This window comes from Anas acuta, chromosome 14 (genome assembly GCF_963932015.1).
Source record: "Anas acuta chromosome 14, bAnaAcu1.1, whole genome shotgun sequence".
In the NCBI taxonomy this organism is placed as follows: Eukaryota; Metazoa; Chordata; class Aves; order Anseriformes; family Anatidae; genus Anas; species Anas acuta.
Window position 1 is genome coordinate 12,814,415 of NC_088992.1, and position 27,258 is coordinate 12,841,672.

The 27,258-nt window shown below is 49.7% G+C and overlaps 1 protein-coding gene and 1 long non-coding RNA gene across 6 annotated transcripts; both read right to left on the reverse strand.

Annotated features, from left to right (window-relative positions):
- Positions 1–3,119: 3,119 nt before the first annotated feature.
- Positions 3,120–10,818, reverse strand: LOC137864419 (uncharacterized). 5 transcript variants are annotated; one of them, XR_011101500.1, is made up of 6 exons: positions 10,108–10,369; positions 9,437–9,535; positions 7,776–7,891; positions 6,782–7,178; positions 6,319–6,499; positions 3,121–4,142 (listed from the first exon to the last, which is right to left on the reverse strand). It is a non-coding gene; the product is annotated as an uncharacterized lncRNA (long non-coding RNA). The 5 variants fall into 5 exon arrangements; XR_011101502.1 differs by having other exon boundaries at positions 7,112–7,178; positions 10,108–10,361; XR_011101503.1 differs by having other exon boundaries at positions 3,120–4,142; positions 6,319–7,178; positions 7,780–7,891; positions 10,108–10,818.
- Positions 10,819–12,660: 1,842 nt separating this feature from the next.
- Positions 12,661–26,915, reverse strand: HDAC3 (histone deacetylase 3). The gene is made up of 15 exons (XM_068697846.1): positions 26,758–26,915; positions 26,579–26,661; positions 21,569–21,711; positions 19,844–19,925; positions 19,285–19,341; positions 19,135–19,190; positions 16,729–16,862; positions 16,368–16,448; positions 16,203–16,276; positions 15,910–15,974; positions 15,441–15,530; positions 15,266–15,324; positions 14,767–14,846; positions 14,200–14,357; positions 12,661–13,867 (listed from the first exon to the last, which is right to left on the reverse strand). The coding sequence occupies exons 1-15, from the start codon at positions 26,810–26,812 to the stop codon at positions 13,798–13,800; spliced, it is 1,287 nt and encodes a 428-aa protein (XP_068553947.1). The 5' UTR covers positions 26,813–26,915; the 3' UTR covers positions 12,661–13,797.
- Between the last annotated feature and the right edge of the window lie 343 nt (positions 26,916–27,258).

Consider the following 27,258-nt stretch of genomic DNA (forward strand, 5'->3'; position numbering starts at 1 on the left):
GGATGCTTCCAGTGCGAGCAGCTGCTGTGACTGAAGTCTGGGGACACTGCAGAGCAACAGAATAAGTTGCTGCTGCTGGAGAGGCAGCTTCAAATGGCCTTACAGCAAAGTCTTGCTCTCCCTACAGCTGGTGGCATCACACAGGCAGGTGCTGGGCCATCAGCAGCCAGAGCAGCTAGGGTTGGCCCTAGGGCAAAGCACCAAACTGCTTCTGGAGCTAGAGAGCAGACACAGCACACACGTGGCACTGCACCTCCAGAATCAGGCAAGCCAGCCCTGTTCCTATGTCAGTTTTGCAGCAGAGGATCACCAGAACATGCCAATACTCCCTAAAACTGTTCCAGAACATCTGCAGGGGATGCTTGGCCCTACTGGTCCCTACTCTTCTCCCGAGAAGACTTCCAAGGAGACCGTCTGCTCCCATTACATCCCTGTCACACCCAGCATGAGGGGAACTGACTGCCAAGCACTTCTCTGCTCCCCAGACTCTCAACCCTACAAGAGATGGGATGGGGAGAAGATAACACCAGTGTGGCTAGCCTGCAAATGTGCCAGTTTTCTGGGCACTAACACAGCCCAGGCATGGCAGGTCCCACCTCCTGCCAAGGGGTGGAGAAGGTGGGAAATATGCTTTAGGGCACAAAGTTCAGGTGTAGCTGGGCAGCATGCACCAAAACCAGGCCCTGGCAGCAGCAGGGAGTGCTGACTACAGCTTCTCCTGCTCAGACAGGCTGGGTGCAACCACACAGGGGAGGGCACCCACAGCCATCCTGAAAACTGGGCTGGAAACTTAGTGATAGCATTGCCAGGTCTGTTTCTGAAGGCATGACAGCATATTTAGGCCAGAATGCTCTAACGTCCTCTGAAAAATTAGGTACAAGCTCCTGGCAGCAGCAAGATGCGGGGTGACGCCCGCCACTGCTCTGCCCTGACCACGCAGGGTCCCAAATTCTGCTCCTACAGACAGGAGCTCCCTCAGTTTTGGAGGGCATCTCATCCCTAGGCTTCATCTGTGGTCCCTTTCACAGGGATTTCTCTCTATTTGGCTAGGCTAGCTAGTTGTGCTTCCTCTGCGTAATTAGGAGGAAGGAAAACTAAGGCAGAGCAGAGATGCAAATGACCCATCCCAGCACAGCTGAAGAAAGGGCAAGGGTCCCAGTGAGGCAGTCCCATTAATTATGAGAATAAATGACAGGGTACAGACCTAAAGCAACAAGGATTTTCCCTTCAGGAGGATGCACAGACCTTCTCCCAGCTTGTACCACAGCTTCTGCTTAAGAGCCCAAGGGCTGAGAGCAACAGCAAGGCTGACAAACCCTGGTGTGCTGTATTTTGGGGCCTGGCATGGCTCCCAGCGTGGGGGACACAAGCCACCTCATTAATTTCCCACGCCACCCCCGGCTCCCAGTTGCTCAGCAGAGCAGAAATGGTGCAGGGCCTGGGGCTAACTCTGGGCCCAATTAATTTAAGCTGTGCTCAGAAGCTAATAGGGTCCTTAACAGGCACTGAGAGCAATGGGAGCTCATGAAGGCTGTTAAATTCTGTGTTCCTTCAGCATGTGGGAGCTGAGCAGACCCTGAGATCAGCATTCCAGAGATGCCCACGCTGCACGGGCCGTTAACCCCATACACAGCCAGCCCTGCAGGATTCAATAACTGCTTACAGACCCGCCTACAGCCAGGCTGGGTAAGGGATGAGGCACTGGGCAGCAGAGGGAAGATGAGAAAGCACAGATGCTTCCAGAAACACAGGCAGATGTCATTTCTGCCTGGGAATTTCCAGGTCCTTCCTATCACTGTGAACTCCAGAATACCAGAGTAACCTGGAAGCTAAACATCCTCCTGCATCGATGCCAAAAGGCAGAATGTGGATAGGATGCACAATGCCTTTTGTGTTACTGGGCAGACAGAGTGGAAAACTATCCCCAGCTGATGCTGCAGCCATTTAAGAGACTAAACACAACCCTACACACAGCCCCAGAAAGGCACAGGTAGCACAACAAGCTGCCTGCTGCCCACAGAAGCTTCCCTGGCCCTTCCCTGTCCCTATCCCTGCCTGTGCATGTGGAACAAAACAGGTAGGATGATGTGCCACAGCCTTGCAGCACGTTTGTGTGCTCTGGATCTGATGTTACAAGTTCCTGGATATCAGAGCAAACATCACCTGCCCAGAGAGGCTGAGATGTGCTGGGGAAGCCAGGAAGTCTCAGAAGGAAGCATTAGGAATTTACGGAAGGAAGCATTAGGAAAAGGGCTGCATCCAGACTGCAAGCACCACCTGGTGGCCACTGCAAGGCAGCTTGCTCTCTGCTGAGGCCTGGCCTGTGGATGTCAGAATGTGTGTCTGGGGATGAACAGGTCTCTGAGGAATATGCAGCTCCCTTCCCATGGCCAAGGTCGTTTTAAGGCAGAAGGGAAGCTCAAAGGCAGGAGCCTTTTTTCCCTTATGTGCATCACAAGGTGGAAGTGGGGATGTCTGTACTCACCACCTTCCAGCCCTCACATTTATGCATCCCCTCTACTGCAGGGGCTCAGGGCCTGCCCGAAGCATCAGGACAGAACACAGCTACAAACCCTGCGGTGAGGATGGGGACAAGCTCCCTGCAAAGGGCAGGGCTGGAGCTCCAGGAGGAGCAGAGGGCAGAGAGCACAGGCACGGCAGGCTCCCTCTGCCCAGGCAGTGTGCTCATGGAGCTGCCTGGCTCCTGCTGTTCTTCCCCACGCACAAAGGAAGGGAAATAACAAAAGCCCAGGGGAGGCTCGTGGTGGACTGGGGACATTACTCAGTCAGCTCTAGCTCAAGGCAGCGCAAGGATCTCATTTCTCACCCGTTTTCTGGCCAGTAAGGCCAGCTAGTGCAGCCTGGACCATCTCCAGCTACTGCACAGACTCCTGAGGAAGGCTGACTGCTGTCTTCTCCTGCTGTTGGTCCTGCCATGGAGTTCATCACTGCACAGCCTGCCCTCTGCCACCACCACGAACGCTGCCTACAGCTGACTCCTGCTCTGCCTCACAATCTGCTTCAAGTCACACCAAGATGCAGGCACAGAGCCAGGAGACCCCCGGCTGGAGAGGATCTGGCTGTTCTGAAGGGCTTCCAAAACCTTCCCAAGATCTTACTGACGGCTTATTAAGCCAACTCTCACACAGCTGACACACCTCAGGCCAGCAACAAAGACCTCTGAGCCCACCAGAGCCTTCAAAGGTGGCAGAGGAAAGCAAAAACCAGCAGGCTGCAAACTTGAGGGCCTGGAGATGGGCACCTGGCTGCAGGTACAGAGCTAGCCCAGCCTCCCTCCAGGCAGGGGCTCCAGATCCCTATAAGGAGCCAGCAGAATCCTGGCAAGAGACAGCCCAGAACCTCACAACCAGATGCTGGGCTCTCTTTACCAGCACCACGTTATGTACTTTTATCAAGCAGTGTGGTTACCTGCTGCTTCCATATTAATATAGCTGGGATTACTGAACGGGGCACTATCACAAAGCCACCTCAGAATGCTTTCTGCAGGACAGAAGGCTGAAAGCCTTCAGTTAACACCAGAAATATAAACCTCATTAAATACCAGAGCGCATTCATCAGAGGCTACAGGCTAAGGAACAGTCTGCACCTCTTGTCTTGACACATGGAAAGGGGCACGTCATGCTGCAAAGGGCATCTGGCCCACCTGCAACTCTCAGAGACAACAAGGATTTCTGCTCTCTGTGCTGCCCTGCCTCACCCTCTCTGCACACAGAAGTTGTGATGAAATCACCTCCCTGTGCAGAAAACATTTTCCTATAAACTGTAGGAAGCAGTGCTGTGAAAAGCCTCAAAAAGGGTGATGTGAGACACAAGGAAGGAGGAGTTTGCTTGAATGAAAGGTGCAAGGCAGCCTTTACAGGCAGGTCTTACCTTGATCCAATTTGCAGCAGTACTGCTGGCTCATGCATCTGCTTTGGGGACAATCCCCATGGACGCACCCGAGGTGCGGAGGCTGCCCTGAATCCAAGGCCAGCTGAAGGGGGGAGAACGGCCACTCCTGGTGGAGGCTGCAGAGGTGCTGGTGGTGGCTGGACGATCCCCGCAGTGCCTGGAAGTGCAGCAGCAGGAGCCATTTCTCTCTTGGTGTCCTCAACTTCCTTTTTTTTTTTCAGCCCATTGACCTAAAGCAGAAACACGGAGAACACAGTGAAGAGCTCAGTGTCACAGAGCAAAAGGCACCGAACATGAGGACAGATCACTTGGGAAAGGTGATCTCAAATTCCTGTTCTTTCCATCACAAGATGCCATCACATTCCCTCCTCAATGACACATGAGAGCAGAAGGCAGCACTGTAGGTGACCTGCATGATCACTTAGGGGCTGGGAGTCCTCTTCCCAGGAGCTGCTGCAGGGAAAGATGCATCCCTGCAGCAGGGTGACCACCGAAGAGGTCTGGCTGGCAGGCTACAGCAGGAAGCATGATAGTGCCCCCAGAAATCAGTGGTTGAAATGGGTCTCAGGTGTGGTGGTTTATAGGTCTGCCTCAATATATATAAATAAATAAATGAAAGTAAACTGCCTAGCAACTCATGCCTATGGATGTCAAACAGCAGCCTGCTAGATATGCTCTGTAAAGGAGTGCAAACAATGCAAATTTGTCCCCATCTGCTGATCCTAATGCCAGTGAATATAAAAAGGGAAGCAATTCTATGCAGGTGTGAACAAAAAGGCTCCTGTAGAGACTCAGTAACTGCACTGAGGCTCTGAGTTATGAGCTGAGGCAGAAATAACAGTGATTAATAGCCCAGCACTTGTACTGACTTGTTGTGTACAGATGAGAAAAATATCCTGAAAAAAAAAGTCTTAGAGAAGAAATTACTTGAGGGGCATTTCTTCCCAAAGTCCCTGCTTTTCCCCAAAGCACCTGCCTTTGGACTGGGACAGGGGATCTGCAGGACAGCCAGAGCCTGTGCTCTTGTGCTCACGTCCACACCACTGCCAGCCTGCAGTCCTTGCTGTCTCCTACCAGAGACCCTGCCAGGCCTTCTCCTGGGCAGCTGGACCCCTTTCCACCATCTCCCCTCCTGATCTCCCTTAGCTTTTGACCTGACCCAGGCATCAGCCAGCACAAGGCTGATGAAGCCTCTGTCCTGCAGTCCCCAGCCTCAGCCAGGGCTGCCACAGCCCACTGCCAGTCTGAGGCAGCCCAAGCTGCAGCAAGCTGAACGCTGCCCTCGCTCGGATCCGTTCTCTCTCATCTTCTCCAAGGTAAACAGCCAGAGTGAGGAGACTCAGTAACAGAGATGTTTTTCTTCCTCTCCTCCATCAGAACAGTCGCTTACAAAAGCGCGTTGTCACCAAGAAAGGGATTTCAATAAAGTTTCCATTTCAAGACTGCTTGCTTTGGATAACTGCCAGGGGCTTTATCTTGCTCCCTGTTTCTCTCCTGGGTGAAGTCGATACATTTCCAAAGAACAGCATGCATTTTGTTTTTTTATCAGACAAAGGATTTAGGAGGCAGAAGCGCCTGCATTGAAAGCAGAGAGCAAACCCAAGTCTGCACAGCCTGCCAGTGCTCCAGGCAAAGCACAGCGTTCGGTGCAGCCACAGGAGCTGAGGACACTGAAACGTGGCTCCTTGCCAGACACCCACCGCATTTCTGCTTTTTTCCTCCTCACACAGAGGAAGGAGAGCATGGCAGTCTTAGGAGAAAGCCTCCCACGCTTTTTCTTTGATAATAGGGAGAGGAAAAAAAGCACAACCTTTAAAATATGCTTAGCAACTTCTGGAGGAGGCGGGGTGTCTGTGGAGAAGACAAGACACGAGGGCCAGTCCAACAGAAGCCAGGTTACTGCAGCTCAGAGCTGCGAGATGCTGGGCTGGAATAAGCATGTGAGGGGAGTTATCAACAAAATGCAAGATTCAAGACAGACAACATTATTCATGTTAAATGTGTGATTCAAACCCTTTCAGCACACATCAAAACTCCAGAGCTGCCTGTGGAGCAGAAGAGCAGGGCAAGACTCAACTCAGAGAATGCCTACCCAAAGACATCTGGACAAGGGAGAAATGAAGTAGTCATCTGAGGACTGATCCTTTTTGCCTCAGGTCTATGGCTACTGCTAAGAGAAAAGGGAAACAGCAAGCAGCTAGAAGCAGCTCAGCACCATTCAGCCTCTTCATCTTTCCCCTAAATCCACCTGCTAAAGCAGAGGTGGCCACGTCCATCAATATCACTGATCAGTGGACTCATTATTTCTCCTCCTTCCATTACCACCTCCCTCCAGAGAGGACCAGAGCTCAGTCTCGTTGTAACCCACTGCCAACTTACCAGCCCATGCCCCAGCCCATGGTGTACCTCCTCACTCAAACAGGAGAATTTCCTTTCCAGCTCCTGCTTCTCCTCAGCCACTTGCTGTTTCTTCACATCTGGGATCTTGTCACCACGTGCATCAAGTACTTGCTCCATGAAGTCCCTTTTCATCCTCTTCATTTTGATTTGCAGCTCTTGCTGTGCGGTCAGTCAGTTCTGGGTCCAGCTGCAGAGGCAACGAACAGATGGGCTGAGCAGGGATGTACAAGGAATATGTATGGATAGGGAGGGGGGCATCCTATTTTTCCTCTCCAAAACGTCTAAAACCTCAACCACCTGGCCATCATGCAGATTAGCTATCTAATCCAAGAGGCCAAAATAACTCATAGCTGATCTCCACTCCAGTAAGGATGGACCCCAGGTTTCCCAGATCACATACACTGGTGCAGCAACACCTTGCTTGATGGGAAGAAGTCAGATTTGGCACAGCCTGGAGACTGCTGCTCACCTGGCAGTGACAGGAACTGTATTTTTCAATTACATCCCATCACAGCTTCCATTTCCTGTCAGACAAATTGCAGGTGACTGTCTGACTGGCTGTGAGATCAAGGCAGGGAAGCCCCATGCCCACAGCTCAGATGTTGTTTTCCCTCACTGTGACAGATGCAACATTTTTGTTAATTAAGATGCAAACACATGCTCTTCCTCAGAGAGGTCAAGCATAACGTGTACAGCAGTAATTAATTAAGCAGGAGTGACTGGCAGCACTCGTAGTCCAGCATTGGGTACAACTTGCTTCATTTTGATTCCTGCTATCCTAGCTGTTACCCGACCTCACCATCAGCCAAAAAACATTTTCTCCAGTTCCACCACTCTGGCTTCATCTGATTTATCAATCCAGTTATCTAAAAAGGAAAGGAAGGGAAGGGAAAGACAATTAAAGAAAAAACACTGTTGTAAACACATTCCCCTTTTCTTTCTCCACAAGCCCACAATACCCCCCCACCACCACTCCCTGCAGGGCTGTGCTCTGCCCCTGCCAGCAAACCCCATCTGCCCACTCTCATACTGCTACTGCAGCACCTCTGCCTGCAGACTGACTTGCCCTTCCCCGTGGGAGGACACTGCAAGATATTGGCTTCTTTTGGAAGCTGCTGTCAATAAAAACACTAAACCCTGGCAGCGCTCCCAGCCCAGACACAGCACCATCCTGGATCTGATACAAGTGGCATCGCTATGCCTCAAGCCAGGGGAGGCACGGCCCAAAGAGGGTAGCGAACAGTAGCCTGGAGCCCTATCCTGTGTGCAGGGTAGGGGGTGGGAGCAGAAAACTAATACCAAGATGAACAGCTTAGCTTGAGGAAAAACCATGGGGAAAAAAAGCAGAAAGTTTTGATGACCAACAGCTCCAGTGAGGACAGGGATGAAGAAGCGGGGTTTGCTCTAGAACCACGATTGATAGGACAGGTTTCATCTGCACTACAACCAGTGAAGGGACTTACCCACCAGCCACTCAATGTTCTTGGCAAGGTGCTTGCACGTGAAGCCAGGAGCAGCTCCGTTCTTGTACAGCATCATTTGTGAGGCACATTCACCAATCAACTTCTAACTGTGAGGTCTGTGGCAGGAGACAAAGCAACAAAGCATTAATATTCTTACAATGAAGTATCTGTTGGCAAGCTTTTGTAAATGTGCCAAATCAATTTTTAAAGATTTCAGAGAATAAGATCACACAAATAAGAAAAACATAGAAATGCTTCTCCATGATGGACGAGCTAGCAAGCAAGCTAGCCAGAACTTCTCCAAGTAGAAACATGGTGAAGAGAGAGGAAAAAAAAAGGTTTAAAAGCAAGTCATACAGGTATGGGAAGGATGTGGAGGATTCTGTTGTTTACCATCTACTGAAAGAAGGTTGGGGCCATCTGAATCATGGAATGGCTTGAGTTGGAAGGGACCTTAAAGAACACCCAGGTCCAACTGGGTGATGCCATCCACTAGATCAGGCTGGCCAAAACCCCATCCAACCTGGCCTTGAACACCTCCAGGGATGGGGCATCCATAATCAAAAATCAGCCTTTTAGTAAGGAATGCTCTCCAGGCCAGTATGTGGCAACAGGGCCATTCCTCAAAATCTGAATTTATTTTTCATTCTTTGACACCTCTAATGATATAAGGTACTGCCTCTCCACCTGTCTTCTCTCTTGCTAAGAATCCATTTCAAACTAATTGAGGGATACCCAAAACACTCATAACACATCAGAGATTTCTTAATAGACAAACATTTTTTACTGAACAACAAAGAATCCTTTCAGAAACCATACAAAAACTGTTAAGAAATATCTCATGGTACCTAGGTGCAGAACTCCATAGTTCCTTCTGTTCTTGTAAAACCAAGCTAAGGAAGATGACCAAGTGAAGAAACAAAGGACAGAACCTTTACTACAGAACCTTTACTACAATTAAAGATTGACCTAATTACTGCACGATCCACCACGTCTCTGAAATCCTCCTGCAAGGCTTCCATAAGCAACCAACCAAATAATTGTGGTGCAATATATTACTGAAGAACCCACTGAAGAAAAGCACAGCAGCTGTAAAACTCCCTCCCTGCTCTTGGAGCCATGTTCAGAAGCAAAGCACCATTTACCATTTAGGACAGATGCTATTACACAAGGGTGGTGCCAGATACAGCTCCTATTAAACTTATCCAATATTCGTAGTCTCATTTGAGAGCTAAAATACACTGGGGGAGAAGCCAGAGATGTGGCTCTACCCAAAAACTGCTTTCAGCCTATGGAGGCAAGTTTGCTTTCTCTTTCCCCTAAACACTGTCAGAAGAATAATCCATTTCCCAGGTAAACCCCAAAACTATTTATGGGGTTTCTAGAAGAGAACAAGCAATTCAGGTGCCATAAAAAAAGAAAAAAGGTATCAGAGCTACGAAGGGAAACCATTTTCAAAACATTAATGGGAAAACCTAGAAGCAGGATTAGAAACACCATACAAACCTCAGCAGGTGAGCCTCCCCCCAGGACCACAAACACCATGGCTGGTGATCGCCTCCCAGCACCCTGCACTGAGACCACGCAAGGAAGGAGCCACGCACCCCCACATCCAGAGGCACCCAGGGTACCTTGCAAGTAGCTTTTTGGTGATGCCTGACCTGGTCCGACACCTGCTTGCACAGGATCCAGCCTTCAGCTGCCTTCATCCCGCCGTGAAGAGTCGGGGCGCAGCCACTGGGCTCAGACACACACCGCTGCTGGGGATCAGGCCACAATTAATTAATTCCTTGTGGTGTGGAGCTGCCCAAAGCAGGCACATGCTCACTGCTGCGGGCACTAAGACGTTTTTGGTTATGTATTGTTTTGAACTGGTAAAGCACAGCGGAACATAGTTTATGACCTGTTGCGAATTAGCCCCGAAATAGCAGGGGCAAGGGCAAATCTTGTAGATTTAAAAGTTAATTGAATTAAATTAGCATTAAACATACACCATTACAAGATTAGGCCGAAGGCTTACAGCAAGGTACAAGGACATCTAACGCCTAGGTAGAAATCCTTGACGCTTCCTCTATTTTAGTCTATAAAACGATCATCCAAAGAGCTACAATAAACCTTTTAAACAGCAAATAAAAAGCAAACTAACAAGGAAGGAAAGGTCCCGGCTCTGTCCGAGCCCAAGCAGGGAACAGGAGGCTGACACGGGGAGGAGACAGACTCCAGGAGCACCAGAACCTCCTGGCCCAGCTGCACCATGCGAGCAGGGCACAGCCCCAAGCCCCGAGGGAGGGGGCATTGCTCAGTGTCCCAGCCCTGTGTTTTTAAAACTTACCTTCCCCTACTACGGACGTGATTTCACAGAGCTGTGTTTTGGCTGGAAGAGGTGAGTTTGTTGTTTTCTTGATTCCAAAAACACGAACAGGAGGAAAGCCTGCCTTCCAGCCCACACTGGGCAGTGGAGAGCAGAAACAGGAAAATCCTACCCATGGTGCGGGGCGTGGATCACATCAAAGGCTGCCGAGTGAGACGAACAAGAAACAAGAAGGCATCATTAGTTTCTGTGCGCCACTAGGAAAACTTGCTCTGTAATTATTAACCATTGCCCAATCCAGCATTTCCAGGAACTGGAAGAGGAGATTTTATGAGCACAAAGCTCTCTTCACCAAGGGGAAAACAGCTCTTAAATTACCTGATCAGAGCCTGAAGCCCCCGAGTTTTCTCACTACCAAACTCCACACTAAAGGCAGAGATCAGCCAGTGACTTGCCTCCCCCTCCTCGGAGGACATGAAGATTTCTGTCAGTACCACCCGGACACTTGGTCGCTTCCAAGCAAGCTCAGCAGCTCCTGGAGCTGAATGCCACGGGATGGCTGGGCAGGGTGAGGAGCAGGAACCAGCCACCAACCTGTTGTCACCGTCCTCACCGAATCAGGCTGGGGCTCTGCCTCCCCTCTCGGCACCACAGGCGAGCTCTGGAGAAGCTTCCGAGGCTGGACTTGGGGCTTCCATTGATGGAAACCTGAAACACAATGATAGGGAACAGCATGGGTACCACAGTGCTCATGTATTTTGGTATTAGACATGATCCTGAAGGCAAGGTAAGGAATAAAAATAGACCAGCTTAACTATGTGTTCTGAAGGAAATTAGTTTAATTCTATTAATTATAATAGATTCAGGGCGACGAAGCTGGTGAGGGGCCTGGAGAGCAAGTCCTACGAGGAGCGGCTGAAGGAGCTGGGCTTGTTCAGCCTAGAGAAGAGGAGACTCAGGGGTGACCTTATTGCTCTGTATAAGTACATTAAAGGAGGCTGTAGCGAGGTGGGGGTTGGCCTGTTCTCCCATGTGCCTGGTGACAGGACGAGGGGGAATGGGCTAAAGTTACGCCAGGGGAGTTTTAGGTTAGATGTTAGGAAGAGCTTCTTTACTGAAAGGGTTGTGAGGCATTGGAACGGGCTGCCCAGGGAGGTGGTGGAGTCACCATCCCTGGAAGTCTTCAAAAGACGTTTAGATGTAGAGCTTAGGGATATGGTTTAGTGGGGACTGTTAGTTTTAGGTCAGAGGTTGGACTCGATGATCTTGAGGTCTCTTCCAACCTAGAAAATTCTGTGATTCTGTGATAATTGATGATTGTAATAATTATTTTTGATTATTATTTCTAACATCACGTAGGCATTTCTTCCACACGTTTCTTCCAAGGGAGATGCAAATTTTACAAATGCACAGCAGAGCTCAGCTTTTTGCACTGCCCCTTGTTTCTTTATGAGGCAGAACAGCCTCAGGAGCTGGATTTGGGATGGAAAAAAGGAACAGGAGAGCCCAGGTGCTGCAACAGAGAGGCTGGGCCATGACAGGAGCAGGAAAGACTCACCTGAAAGCCTGAGCACACAGCAGCGAACAGGCATCTAACGAAGAGGGGACAATGTGCAAGCTTGCAGCCAGTTACTGCATGCTTGCAAAGAATGGAAATTGATTACATTGCATTTAATCATCAGCCACATTCAGACGAAGCAAAAATCAAATTGTGCAAAAGTGTTTGAGAGGAGTGGAGATGCAGCAACGAGCAGCTGCTGAGGCTAAAGCAGGCTTCACAAGCAGACCTTACCTGAGCTGGAGGTCCTGCGCTGGGCCACGGTGCACCTCTGTCACTGGAGCTGGCTGAGATCAGCTGAAGCTGCAGCACGGAGCTGGCTGCTGGAGCCTCAGGAGTGGCAGCAGGGAAGCCAGGCTGCTTGTAGGCTCTGGTGAGTCCTGGTCTCCAGCACCACTGGCCTCTGAGGGCCTGGCATGGGGGAGGCCAAAGCCCTCTGGGCCTCCAGATGGTGTGTGTGGGGTTGCTTACCTACTGCATGCCTGTGACCGTGGGACGAGCCTTTTGCAGGTCACGGCATCGCTGTGCCACCACCTGGCCCCACACAGAGATGAACATTCATGAGCCCACCACCCGCCAGCACAATGGGGATAATGGAGCAAAGGGGACATGGCTGCAGGACCAGAAGAGAGGAACAGCCACTGACATGGGCTGTGGGAATACCATGAGGCAAAGAGCAGCTCTCACAGAACATGCAACTGAAAGAATCTGTTTTTGAAGTTGTGTTGTTTTTGAAATGTGAGCTCTGTGGGCACCTTCTTTCTCTGTAACCAGGGGCACAAGCAGGAGTGGTGATGAGACCTCTGTACTGGTCTTTTTACATGAACCCAGGGCTCTCCTCGCTGCACAGTGGTGCTGAGCACACGCTGGTGTACACCTTGAGGAGCTCCTCTGTTCATTTTGACAGGTCAGACAGCGCAGGACACCACGCTGCCAGGGACAACGCACACATCCTCAGTCATCGGAGCACGGGAGCCAAAAGGCGCGAGCATTAAACAGACAAATGACAGGTCAGGTAAGAAAAATACTGCCTCTTCATTTAATGTTTAAAGACATCAGTAAACAAACAACAGTATGCACAATAAGAGGCTAAACCCGTCCCCTCTCCCCAAACAGCACCCTCCAAACCACGACAGGACCAGGTGACAACACGGGAGAAGGAGCAGCAGCAGTCTGGGATTTGGGAAACCTCTGCTGTGTGAAGGCAAGACAACAGGACCTGCAGTAGGCAGCTCACCTCACCCATGAGCAGAGTGACACCTCCTGGGCAGTCATGAGGAAGTGGCTTTGGCTCCAAATCTCTTGCAAACACACAGAAGGGCCACACATGAACTTGGAAAACAGCTGGAAGCTGCGTTAGAGGTGCAAGACGCACCATGTACTGACCTTGGCAACCAAACTGCTGTTCCGCAATGATTTTAGCCTCTCACAGAATGAGGAAAATGTGGGAGTTAGGTTCAGCTTGGCAAAGTGTTGCAGTACTCATTTGTGAACGCAAAACTGAGTATGGGGGGAAACAAACAAGACTACACTCTGCATACATTCTTCCACCTTGCTCCAGCAAGCTGCTCCCTGCTCCAGTCACGCTCCTGACCCCTACCCCAGAACTGGCCTTGTCTTCTTGAACGGTTTTCCTTGAGCTGTGGAGCATCAGATGGTCAGAAAGGGGATCGGGAAGCAAGCCTCAGCGTAGGCTTCAGAGGACAACTGACTGGGTACCTGAGCAGAGGGCTGGGGAGACTGGGATGCGGCAGGTGTGTTGCTGACGAGAGGCAGAGGTTGAGGCACAAGCTCCAGCTCCCACCTTCTGGCAGAAGCCCGCACGGAGTTACAGGAGCTGACTGGGCCGGTGCAGGTCGGGCTCAGCAGCTGCGTGGCTGCCAGCCGGCACATGGCACAGATCTGAGTGCTACTTGAGTTTCCATTTCTCCGAGCGGTGACAGTTGGAACCGTGACGTGTGGTGGAAAGTAAGGAACACATTTCACTGCTCTCTGCCTTGCAGACAGCAGAAGTCTGCAGTGGTGCTGTTTCTGCTGCCACCGCTTGCAACCAAATACAAAGGGAGGGCTCGCTGGCACCTGTGCAGCCCAGTTAACTGCACCAAGCATCAACGTGGGTCCCCCCCGCAGTCCAGAGTCCCACACCAGAGCCCTCAGATCTCAACATCGCTCTCTTTGTCGTTATCATGGTCACCATCATAAAACTCGTTGGCAGCTTCAGGCCTAGGGAAAGAGACAATCATCATTAGTGAAGAGCCCTGGCACCCTTGGGGCAAAGAATGCCCACAGGTCTCACTGCATGTCAGAAGATGCCTTGCACCCAAATACCTCAAGAACTGTTTTGTGAGGAGACCACACATTTACAGAGAGGATCCATGGATAAAAACCAGACTCAAAAGTGAGTTTGTATCTGTTCCAGGAAATGGTCTCCACCCATGGTCTCCACTCTACTCTTTTGGGTGGTCTGGAGACCACCCAAATGGTCTCCACTCTACTCTACCCATCCCAGCAGGGACTAAAAGGGAAGCCCGTTTCTCCAGAACAAGAGTTGATACCTGCTGTAGTTTTCCTCAGAGCCTCTTTCCTCTGGATCAGGCTCATCTGTGCGATCGTAGCTGAGCAAGTCAGAAGGGACATCATGGATCTGCACGCTGGGAGCATGGTTCAACATCTTCAGATTCTCAAATATCGTCTGCCTGATCTGATCCAAGTACTACTTAGAGAAAACAGAGAAGGATCACCACTGTCAGATCTGGTACTTTGCACAGACAGTACTACAGCTGTTAGCACTACAACCTGCCTGCACCACCTATGTGGTGGCCATGAGAAATACATTTAACAAAAAAGAACTATTTATCAGAGCAGAGGAGGTAAGAGGGTTAATTCAATCACTGAGGCTCCTGCACTTAGAAAACAGTAAGACAATTCAACCATGTTCTTAAATACTATCGTCCCTTTGAGACTTTCTGACATCCAAGAGGAAAGGCTGTGCTTGCTCTTCATCAGCTTGCTGCTCCCACAATAACCCTTTGCCTGGGTCCCAAGTGGTTTCACAAAAGCATCAACCACAGGGTTTTTGGGTTTACACAGCTGGACACCGCAGCGAGGCTGCAAGCACTCACCTGCCTGGAGTTCTGATTTTCAATCCTCGTACTGACGTCAGGGTGAAGGGTGAAGTCTGGAGCGAAATATTCGAAGTACTCTGCAATGGCACAAGCACAATGGTTAAAGCACAGAGGCAAGGGAGCCAGCCACCAGCTGCAGAGCAGCTGAACTCACTTTCCCACCATGCCAGAGGTGACCAGACCCTAAAAACCACAGTGATGTACAGCTCTGCAGCTGTTCCATACCATTCCTTGCAGAGTCAGCAAGAGTAACACTCAGATCACCCAAGAGGAAGTGAACCACGTTAAATAACACATCACACGGTCAGGGTGTGCCTGCCCAGCAAAGCCTACGAGCAGGAGGTAGAAGGGAACCAGGGTTATCTCTGAGATCAGGAAGCGCTGACACTTGGGCCCTGCTTATCTGTGGTCAACGCAGAATAGAAGTGCTATTTTTTCATCTGACACAACCTACTTTAGCTCAACGAGTGGAGAAAATACAGAAACTCAAACTTACCACTGTACGGGAGCTCTTCACTAATTGCTTCATCTACAAGCAACGATGTTTCATAAGTCCTAAAAACATGAAACAACATGGGCTCAGCCCACAGAAAGCTACACAGTGTATGCAGGGGCAAAGACCACAGCGACTGCTTAACCTGTGACCTTCAACTAGGATGGAAAAGACTCACCAGCACCGTGCCACATTGCGGACTGTGTAACCGCCTCCTCCCAGTACCAGTAAGGGGATGTTGAAGCTCTTCACATACTCCACGCATTCCCTGGAAATCCCAAGCAAACATGTCTGAGCTGCTAATTGCAGCACGTGCTCATATCAGAAGTGTCACTGTGTGCTCAAACGCCACCACGGCTCATGTGACACACCTGGGACTCAGGGCTCCTACCCTGGGAAACTGAGCCAGGTGCTACTCTGTGAACTGCTGCTCTTGTACAGAGTCCCACTCTGAGAACCCCTCCCATCACACAAGGGTTTAAAAAAAGAAAAAGACAAAAGAACCCACACAAACCAACAAACCCCAAAAACCGTTGGTGTGGCTGAAGGCCAAAGTCAAGGTCTCACAGAAGAGGACGCTCTGCAGCCTTTCAGACTAAAGGACAGTCTTTCAGCTAACTGCTGTGCCCCTGCCCTGCTGTACTTACCCATGCCCTCTTATACTGAGGTTAAAACAACCCAAACGGTCGCAACCCAGAGAATCAGCACCACACTGGGGAAGAGAAAAAGAACAGCTGAGTTTTGGCTACATAACCACTGCTTTCTGCATCACCATCCTACCCCTCTGCCACCTGCATTCACCAGAGGGACAGACAGCAGCTTGGCTAGGACACACTGCCCCTAACCCCTGTGAACAGCAGGTAACCCGATCAAGAAATGCCCCACCAACCTACAGCCTCTGGACAGGGAGGTACATATGGACAGAGGCTCAGTTTCTTACCTGCAGCACTATGCAGGTGGGCTGATAGTAATCTACCACCTGGTTAATTACTGGCTGGAAGAGGTGTTTATAACCTTGGGAGAGAAAGACAGGTTTGTCATGGCTCTGGAGAGAAGGACCAGCACATATCTGGGCAAGGGGGAAAGGCAGGGGACACCTACGTACTTTGGTCATCGATGCCATCTCGTAGTGGCACGTTGAGGCAGTAATAACGGCCGCTCTCTGCACCAACTTCATACATGTCCCCTGGCCAAGGAAAGACAGGAGAGTCACAACAGCTCTAAGACTCCAGAGGTGCTGGAACACCAGATCCGGTCTGGGATGAGACCTCTGATACTCTAGCTAGAATTCCCCTTTCTTAGAGGCAGCTTTAGTTCTGTTCCTCTCCACTTGTTCCTCCATGCTTTTTCTTCCTCCTTTGCTCCCTGCAGTTGCCATTTTGTGATTTTATACCCCCAGACTCCAGCAGCACCTCTGAAGGACCCTGAAACAAGGCCAGGTTCACGTTATAAAGGAAACTGCATACCTGTGCCAGGGAAGAAGTAGTTCCCGTATTTATGGAACGACACAGTCATGACACGGTCTGTCAAGTAGAAGGCCTCCTGCACACCATCTCCGTGATGGATATCAATATCAATATACAGAACACGTGGGTGGTATCTACAAACAGGAGGAAAAGCAGCTTTATTGTCTGCTCTGCACCCAACCACACTCCTACCCACAAGGCTTAGTATCACTTAGAGCTCAGAAAACCACTGCAGAAGTTTACCTGCAAGCCCATTTGCTAGAACTCATTTTTCCCACCCCAGGTGTATCAAACAGCTTTACATGTTACATTTGTACAGTGTCCACTTAAACACACACCCACTAAAACATTTTCTTCTGATGTGCTTAAAAAAAGATAGCACAGAAGGTTTTCAGATAGAGCCACAGATATCTCAGAAACCACATAAAATCTATTTAAAACATGTGGGGTTAGAAAGCTCTTTGTGCGAGTGTGTGTGTCTGTGTGTGTGTGTGTGCGCGCGTGCCCCTGCAAACAATTTTTCAGCTAGTTAATCTTTAAGAGCTCCAAAAATATTTAACTGTATCTGGAACTGAATGTTAAGCTAGCCAAGGAGTGCTTAATGCCTCATTGCACCAGCACCACCGGGGTGGACTGCAGAGGCTGCCTTGCTCTGAACGAGGAGCAGGAGCCTGAGGCACAGCTCCTGCAGGCCGTGGAAGTTCAGGCAGAGCCCTGTCACTCCCAAAGGGTAGGGATCAGCTCTGGGGCAACACTGTGAGGATGGTGAGAGGTTGATCAAAAACTACAGGGGTAAGAGAAGCACTGAGCATAGCACGAGTCAGAATGGATGTTCAGACAGAAGGGAAAAGAAGGGTAACTGGACTTAACCAGGCTCCTTTAGCTCAGCCATCCAAACAGGCATGATGTTTACTGGAGGAGAAGCTGTCTGGGTCACAGACAGGGAATGAAGAAAGGGAGATCACCACAAGTAATAGTGTTGGTGTAATGGTCAAAGGTGACATGCAGGTGACAGCATTGGAGACAGGGCCCTAAAGCCATGCCCTGCCCACCAAATCTAGAGCTGCCTGCTCAGCTGCGGAGAACTTCTGCAACATTTCCTTAGGAAATGCTGCATCTGGTCAGTCCCCAAAGAGCAGGGAATTTGACATCCATGCCAAAACCCTACAGGGAGAGATCCAAGAGAACAAGACAACACTGAAACAGAGAGGAGGAGCATGTGGCTCATGCCATCTGTCCACTGGAAGCGTGGCATTCAGTGTATCTGCAGTGACCTAATCATGCTGGCTGATGGCACTGAGCCATGCTGATTAGCAAATCAGTACCTCATTACAGCCTCCCAGAGACACAGACCATATAAATTGTCCAGATTTATCCCTAAAGACAAATGATGGCTAAGAGAAAAAGAGGCTACAAGCACCCAGCCTTCACACCCTGGTAAATGGAAGAAGGGACCTCCTAAGAGCAGAGGGACCACAGGGCAGCAAACTGAAGCACGCAACCACCTCCCGCGGAAGTGGTACACTAGAACAGGAAACAAGAGAATAGATATATCATAACCTCCCGTGAGGGGTAACTGGGCTATATTTGGTGCCTCTAATAAATAGAACTCATGTGAGACTAGAAAATAGGTCTGTAGATAAACTGTAAAGACCTGAGGTTCCAAAAACAAAATAGGGAAGACTGGCAGAGAGGAAGAAGGTACAAGACATGCCAGTACATTCCATAAATCTGACTTTGCAAACAAGTAAGCTTACCACCAGTCACATACCTATTCTGCAGTCAACCCTAAAAAGAAATTTTTCTTTTTAAATTCCATAGCAGCTTGTCTCATATTCAGCAATAAACAGGGCATATGAGAGTATAAAAAAACCTTCACAGCCTAAGACAAGAAATTGAAAGTATTTTGGTAACTTTTCCTCTCATTCTAATTTTTGATTTCTAAAAACAACAAAAGAAGTTTTCTACACACAGCAAGTGTCCTTTGATCAAACACGTGTTGCCCAAGTCCTGGCTCTTAAGCCAGTCAAGCAAATCAAGACAGATGCAGGCCATTTTATTCTGTCTCCAGTAAGCCACACTTCACATTTACCTACAAAAGGCTCACTGTGGCAAAAACCCTGATTCAGGAGACCCTGGAATGGATATTTCACAGATTGTTAAAGAGTAACAAAGTTTAACTTTTCCCATATCACTTGAGCAGCATACGACAAAACTGGAGTCAGATATTCCAATTCTCAAGACCCCTTCTTGTGCCTAAAGAAGGGATCAGGCCAAGAGATCAAGCTGTTGGCCTCCCTGGACTCTAGAAAGACACAACCACCAGACAGACAAGGAGAGAGATTCAGCAGAGAAGAGCAGGAAAGCACCACCCCCAGCAGTACTGCACGTGCCCCATGTCCTTACTTGAGCAGCTCCAGGATGCCAATAACTATGTCATTGACGTAACAAAACCCAGAAGCCTGCAATACAAAGAAAACCAATTCACATTAGAACAGGATCAGCCCAGAACACAGGCTCAAAAAGACAGAGCAGGGTACAGATTCACCTCATTACCTCAAACTTTTTGGCATGATGCAGGCCCCCTGCCCAGTTTATCGCAATATCACAGATCTAAAGAAAGAAAAATAAGTTACTTTGAGATGACAGCATGGTAACAACCACCTTGCACCCACTTCCCCAGTCAAAAGGGACTTCAGCCAGCACAGCGCTGTGTCCCGCACACACCTTTTTACCCCTTCCTCTACCTATGGGGACTTTTCCAAAGCTTCATCTTGCTCATTAGCCCACTGTTATAACACATCCATGCCAAATTAGTTGGGTTCACTGAAGATCCCAGGTTTGTTGTTCTACACTGCTGAGAGTACTTTGTGACTATAATCCTGTAGTATTAATGACCTGTGGCTCTCTCAGGATTAAACACCTACTAAAAGGCTGCTTCTGACAGTACAGGAATGGTCTCAAACTCCACAGTCCTGCAGTGCTAAGAATTTATGCTGCAACAGAGCAGTGTTTGCTATGGTGTTATACAAAACACATCCATGAGGTTATCCTTAAGCTGATAACCAGTTAGCTTATACCTGTGTTTCAAAGGCAAGCCCATCAGCTCAGTTACCTTGTTGTTCAGCTGTGTTGCTCCCTGCAGGGAGGCTCCAGTATAGCGAGAGCAAAATTCAAAGAGACCTGGAAACACTGGGCTGGAAAAAAAAAAAAAAAAGAAAACAAATTATGATTCAAAAAGAACACTTCATTCCTCCCAGTTTTTCCAGAGCAAAGCCAGGAATAAAATTGTCTAGGGACATTACTTGACCAATAGCAAAACTCACTCTCCATGACAAGGTTAATTTGGGATCATTCTGACCCTGCTTATAACACAAAGTACCAGCAGGTAGAAATCTGACTGCAAACACAATGGCAAACTTAGTGAATCTGATAATGATTATCAAAGCTTCCAAGCCAGTGCAGAAAAGGCTTCCCCTGCCCACAACACACGCCAGGGTCCATGGACATGTGCCTGGAACTAGGACATGACACGGGAGGAAGGAAGATCACTCCCACACCACGTCCCCACAGGCCCCCTCAGCCTCCCAGCACATCAGGCACAACGCTGCAGAGCCAAACACTGCTCTTAGGGCAGAGCTGAGGCACGACCCACCCGAGCACGAAGAGCCAGCCCAGGCACCAGGATCTCTGGGAGAGCATAGGAACAGAGGACATTGAGACCCTGTGTTACACCCTCACAGGCAGCATGTTACAAATGTCATTTGTAGAATGGCCTGGGTTGGAAAGGACCTCACAGATCACCCCGTGCCAACCCCCTGCCACATGCAGGGATGCCACCCCCCGCATCAGGTTGCCCAGGGCCTCATCTAACCTGGCCTTGAACACCTCCAGGGATGGGGCATCCACAGCCTCTCCGGGTAACCTGTTTCAGTGCCTCACCACCCTCTGAGTGAAAAGTTTCCTTCTGACCTCTAATCTAAATCTCCTCTCTTCATTTAAAACTAGAATGAAACTAAAACCATTGGTTTAAAACCATTTAGTTTAAAACCAGTCGTGGACAAGCAATGGCTTAAGAACTGTGGTGTTGGTTTTTTCCTCCTCTATTCTGATAAGATAGTTTCTGATCATCAGAGCAGTGACATTACAGAACAGTCTTCCAATTCCAGCCTAAATATTAAAAAACAGGCTATACTGATACTTTTTTGGGACAACACTGTTCTCTATGTAACATAACTCCTCTTGTGCTTGTACTTAGAGCTTTGCCTTCCAAAGAATACAAAGAACAATCCTATTCTCAGACAGACATTTTCTTCAACCTGTCTGCTTCCTCAGTCACCCAGAGAGCCCGTCCACACTTTTCTTTCAAGTTTCATCTCTCATGAACATGAAAGGCTGGATTGAATATTCTCAACAAGATCTCATGTGGTTTTGTACAGAAGCATGAAACTCTCTTCTGTCCTACCTGAAAATCAGGCTCTCAGAGCTGCCTTGAATTTAACATGCACATATAAAGGTAGATGAAAAGAGAGGCAATTATTTTAAAAAATAGCATGCTCAAGGAGAACTGGAAGTTCTGCAAGAACAAGCAGACATACAGTCTCTAACTCAACAAGCTTAGTGTAAATGTAGATCTAAAAAGATGGACAGCAAAATCTAAAGAGAAGGGAAATGAATTAAGGAGGTTCTGATAATCTGATGTACTCAGGAGGGTCGTGCACCTCATTCTGTTTAAAGAAAATAAAAACCAGCATGTGCTATCAGAGCTCTGCAGACATAAACCCCGCAGGATCACTTCAGCCTTTCTGGTCCCGGTTCGCAGGAGGCACAGAGCACTCACCAGTCATCACCCACGTTGAAGGCATTGAGGCTCTTGGTGAACCCCTGCATGTTGTTGGGACTCACTCTCTGCAGGAAGTCTATGTAGTCCTCGGAGTGGAACCGGCACATGTCATGCTGGGATGCCTGGTATGGCTTGAAAACCTTCAAGACAGAAACACAAGACTTATTTCCCATTCAAAGCTGTGCTTGCTTTGGCCGCAAGAAGTCCCAGGCTGACAAATGACCTGCACGAGGTGGATCTAGAAGTGGGCCAGCACACTGGCTTCCTGACATTCATGTTTATTTAAATGCAGCAAGCTGCTCCACAAAGCCTGTTTGCCTACTGATGTCTATCTTCTGGCCATAAGAGCGTCTCCTGCCTCTCGTAACAACTGCAGCTTTTCCCTTATACTCTCTGATCCCTTCTTTTCACCAACACACCCCCCCAGCCCATGGCTTGCCAGCTAGCAAAAGGAAACAGCTGACTCTAAACTTGAGATTTTTCTTCACTGGGAAGCACTAGTCCCTCATCTGTCACAAAACCCAAACCACCTTGATGTAAGAGGGGTTTCTGCCCCTCCATCGGATCAGCCTGCAGCAGGCTGCTGAGTTCAGAAGTTGTTTGCAGCAGGCTCACGGATAGATGGAATATACGCATAAGCTTTGTTTCCTTTGGAAAGTCAGCAAGAAACAACCATGGAGCTGGGTGGATTCAAACTGAAGTTCTCGTGACAACACGCGCTTGCCAGTTTGGCACTTACCACACATACCTCAACATCCAGGAAGTTAAAAGTCAACACCACGTACCCCGTAAAAGGAAATTAAAGCTACACTGAAATCAATAAGAGATCTTCGGTGTTTCACAACTTGTCTTAATTAAAACTGTGCACTTAATAGAACAGTGGGAAGATGAAAATAATATGAAACGAGCTTGTCTCCAGAGGGAAAATGTGTCAGGGCAACTCCCACAGCACGCCTGCTCCCTGTGCTATGCAGGACCCTGCAGAGACCTGCTGATTTTCAGAGGGAAAATAGAGCCTAAGCCACGTAACATCTCCTTTAGTGCACAACTGTACCGACCTGCACAGCGCAGCGTTTTCCAGACAAATGTGCAGAGTTTGGTGTTTCTCAGAGGCTGCTGCCTGGGACAAGGAGGACGGGATGACACTGCAGCAGCTGAAGGTGGAGGCCAGACCCCCCTCCAGAGACCAGCTCCAGCAGGACCAAAAGCAACACTGAAGAATCGCCATGGAAAAGAAGCCACCCTCACGGGGTATCAAGAGGCTCTCTTGGGCAAGGAAAAGCAGGGACTTGGAATTCAAAGCAGAAAAGGGAGGGAGGGAATAAAAACAAGACGGAAAGCTTCGAGCCTGACTCAGCTGCTGGCAGCAGGAGAAAGCTGACTCCTTTCCCTCCGTGCCTGTCGCCCACAGGATCCTACCCAGTTTCTGGGGCAGGCCCTGGTGCTCAGCGCCCTGCTCTGCCAGCTCAGCACCGGGTTCCCCTGCTTCTGCTGAGTGACCAGGTCACAGCAGCTCTCGCAGGGACCCAGACGTGGCACAAGGCAGCAGGAACAAGCAGCTGAGGAGCAGGGAAGATACGCAGCTGGGCAGACACTGTCTCTCCTTCAGCAACGCTGAACCCTAAGGATCTGTTCACCACAGCCATAAATAAGCTGGGAAGAGGCAAATCCCACTTCAGCTACCTCGACAAAACAGCAGCCTCTTGCTTAGAGAAGGCAGATAATGATGCAACCATAACACGAAGTCAACAGGGCCTTTTATAGGCACAGCCGGCCAATAATCCCCTGCTTTTATTTGCTTGTCACTCTGCCAGCTGCTGACTGCTCAGGATGAAGTTTCCTCTGCGGTCTGCAGCTTCGTGATGACATTTTTGTGGAAAATATAACCAAAAAAAAAACTTTTCAAGGCTAAAAACACAGCGAAGTGCACAGCCCTGCCTACTGCCTCATGCAGACAGGGACCTGACACAGCAGTGCCATGACAAAACATGTTTTTTGTCATTTCTGCAGGAAAAAAAAATTGAGAGAAGCTACTCATACATGTTCATACATTCGCAGTAAACATCTGAAAGCTAAATTCTGCCAAGATCTCGCACGCTCTGAGCTCACTCCAGCCAGATCTCCCCCGGGAGCACAGCAGGAACGGGGCGATTTTCTGTTGTTTCAGTGGTCTCAAGTGTTGGTACCCAGGCAAGACAGGAGAGAGCAGTTTGATTAAAAGGCAGAGATGCATCTGAGAAAAAAAGAAAAAGGGAAGGGGGAACAGACAGAAGTATCCGAGGTTGGAAAGACAAAGAAGACCAGCCCCTGCCAAGGCAGGAGACAGAGACAAAAAAATCAAAGGGAAAGGCAAGTTGGGTGACAAGGGCCAGGAGCTGGGAAGAGATCAGATAGGACAGGGGACACAAAGGATCAGAAAGCAAGACAGGGAAAGCTAAATACAGAAGGTGCTGCATCCTGCCAGCACATGAAGCAGGAACTGGCTTCCCAATGCTTTTACTTCAGCCAGCAGGCACCGGGAAATCATCTCTCACCAGGCTGGACCCTACAGAGGGCATGACACTCAGCAGCCACAGGTTACTACACCTGTAAAAGCTTCTATGAGGGCAGCCAAAAAATCCAAAGGATTTATGTTACCAGATATCAAGCTACAGGAATTGTATAAATTCCAACAGGGAGCTTTTAAAAAAAAAATTGTTTAAGCATACCACATTAATTTCACTTATTGTATCAAGGAACAGTTTCGCTGGTCCATTTTAACATCTCCTTTTAAAAACTGGTATTGTGTGTTAATTTTGGGACAGCTCATTTTCTGTTTCCTGCCAGGTCTCTCAGCATAGAGAATGGAGGAGCTTGAGTTTTAGCCTGCTCCAAACGCCAGGCACTGGTATTGGTTTGGCTGCTCACACTTTGCCACGAAAAAAAAAAGAGCAGGAAAACTGCATTGCTATCATACCTGCAAGAATTTTGTACTGTGCCCTGCCTCATATCCTGAGGAAGACACTGCAAACACGCCGGAATGCGATGTGCCGGAATCTCCACTGCTTTCTTGTGCTCACAGTAACACAGCTTCGATCCAACATCACCCTATTCTCAAGAGCTTGGCCAGCGTCCCTTAAGGACAGCCCTGCTCTGCAGTCACAGCTAAATATGTAGCCAGGTCCCTGAAAGCACAGCAGGAGCTGGCTAGTGGTGCTTAGCTTCTGATGCTGGGGATGAGGGAACCTGGGAGCTGCCTGGCGTAGCTGGAGACTGCTGTTTGCACAGAGCTGTGGCAAAGAAACACGCAGCCACGGGGTTTTTACAGCAGCTCACGAGCTGCCCCTAAAGCAAGCTGCAAACCTGAGAACACATCCTGGAGCCTGACCAGGCTTTCTTCTTCACAACTTTAGAGGAAGTCCTGATTATTTTTGCTTTATCAGTGACTTGTAATTGCCTACAATCATTTTGAGAATGCCTGCATCAGCGTAACCCCCTGGTCACCCAGCTCAGGCACAAGCAACAGGGGAAGCTGGAGTGCCCCAGGGACCAGAGCCTGACTGTGCTAGGAACGCTGCTGGGATGCAGGAACAGAGGGGAAAGAGCAACACCCCTGGTTTTACACCCTGTGTGCTAACCATGAGTGATGATGCCAGTGACAGAAGTGCTCTTTGCTCTTTTTAATGAGGTAATTCCCCTGAGAGGACACCATACACACAGACGGGCCTGGAGCTGCAGCACGGTCCTGCCCCAGAGCACATCAGGCAGATTTCAGGCTCTGGGGACAGCAGGCAGCATGCAGACCTTGCCTCACACACAGACACTGTGACCTGGGAGCCGGAACTGTGCTGGCTGTCACAGGAATCCTGTCCCAAAGCAGTCTGGAAGCCATCCTGCAGTACTGAAGGTGAGAATAAGCTGCCCAAGGACTAAACAAGCTGTCCCAAATCACACAGCATCTGCAGACGGCAAATTCTGCAGGTCAAAGTGTGCAGCAGCCGTCTCAGAAGCAATGGACAGACATGTGCCTCTCACCAGCCCTGCCTTGGTGCTGCAAGGCGCTATGCCGCATGCCCCGTGCTGGAAGAGTGGGCAGCAAAAGGAACAGGGCTTTGGAAGGGAAGGGGCTCAGTTCAGCTCCACTTGCACCAGTGAAATAAAATATTTCACAACAGGGGTACCACATATTCATCCTGATATTCTATTATTCCCAAACTAATCCTGTTCTTCAAACACGTGAAAATTTAATTTTTCTTTCTGGTCATTACTAAACACTACTCATATTTTATCAGGTCAGAGTTCAGGAAGAGACCATCTTTCTAACAGTGACACCAGGAACGCACTGGCCTAGACTGGGGGAACTGGGTGCTCAGTAAGGACTGTGAATATTGCTTATTAGGTATAAGACAAGATTAATGAACCCTAATTGGGCACCAATATGAACTGGCTAGCCTTCTGAGGAGCTTTTTTCAGCTTCACCAGTTATGCTCACACAGTGCTGGCCAAGCAGCTGCAACTACGGGTGCTTCAGGTCCAGCATTGCCGCTCCAGCCCCAGTCAGAGCACCGTGAGCAGAGGCTGCACAGGAGGCTGCCATCCCACAGCGACACAGCAAAGCGGACCATTAGGGACTGGGGGGCACCTTGAAAAACCACCTGGTCCGATTTCCCTGCTGGGGCAGGCACACCTGGACCAGGCCACACAGGAACGCACCCAGGCTTGGGATATCTGCAGTGAAGGAGCCCACACAGCCCCTGAGCAACCTGTCCCACATTCCGTCACCCTCACCGTGAAAATATTTATTTTCCTATTAAAACAGGAATTTATTTTTCCTGTACCACAGCCCGCACCCACCGCCCCTCACCCTGCCACAGGCCGCCCCAGGAGGGCCTACCTCTTCCCAACCCCTCCCCCTTTCAACAATTACAAACATTAATCACTGTTTACATTAACTATAAGCAATATATCGCTTATACTAATTATAAAATAAATTTTTCTTTATATTTACGCCCCCCCAGCCCCGCTCACGATCATCTTCTTGTAGAGGCCGTAGTGCAGCACCAGGCTGTGGGTGAGCGCCAGGCGGTGCGGCTTCATGGGGTGCCCGGCTCCTGCAACCACAGCGACAGAAGGGGAGGGTCAGGGGGTGCTCACCGGGGGTCCCGGGGGTCCCACCGCCCCCTCCCGGTCCCGCCCCCGCCCCGCACCGTAGTGGAAGTTGCCGACATCGGGGTCGTAGAAGTAGGCCACGGTTTTCGCCATGGCCGCCGCGCGCGCCCCGCTACGTCATGGCGCCGCTCCGTCATCGCGCCGCGCTGTGCGGCACAGCCCGCCTCAGGGGAGGGGCCGGCCCCCAGTCAGCGCCAGTTAACCCCCAGTTAGCTCCCAGTTACATCCCAGTTACCTCACACTTACCTCACACTTACCCTCCAGTTGCTCGCAGCTGCCCCCAGTTACCTCCCCGCTGCCCCCACCTGCTTCCAGTCGTCTCCCAGTTGCTTCCAGTTAACCCCACAACTGCCCCCCAGTTGCCACCAGTCGCTCCCAGCTATCTCCCAGCTGCCCCCCAGTTACCCCCAGATGCTCCCACTTATCTCCCAGCTGCGCCCAGGTGCCTCGCAGCTGCCTCCACTTACTCCCCAGTTGCTCCCAGTTACCCCCAGCTGTTTCCAGTTACCCCCCAGCTACTCCCAGTTACCCCCAGCTGC

Bases quoted from the DNA above. Each gene is read 5' to 3' on its own strand.
- HDAC3 (XM_068697846.1), bottom strand. From the start codon at position 26,812: ATGGCGAAAACCGTGGCCTACTTCTACGACCCCGATGTCGGCAACTTC. The intron at 16,863-19,134 runs GTAAGGACATGG...TCCTGTTTGTAG, and splicing joins GGCATCCTGGAGCTGCTCAA to ATACCACCCACGTGTTCTGT. The intron at 14,847-15,265 runs GTAAGTTTGAGT...GTGCCATTGCAG, and splicing joins TGAAGAGCTCCCGTACAGTG to AGTACTTCGAATATTTCGCT.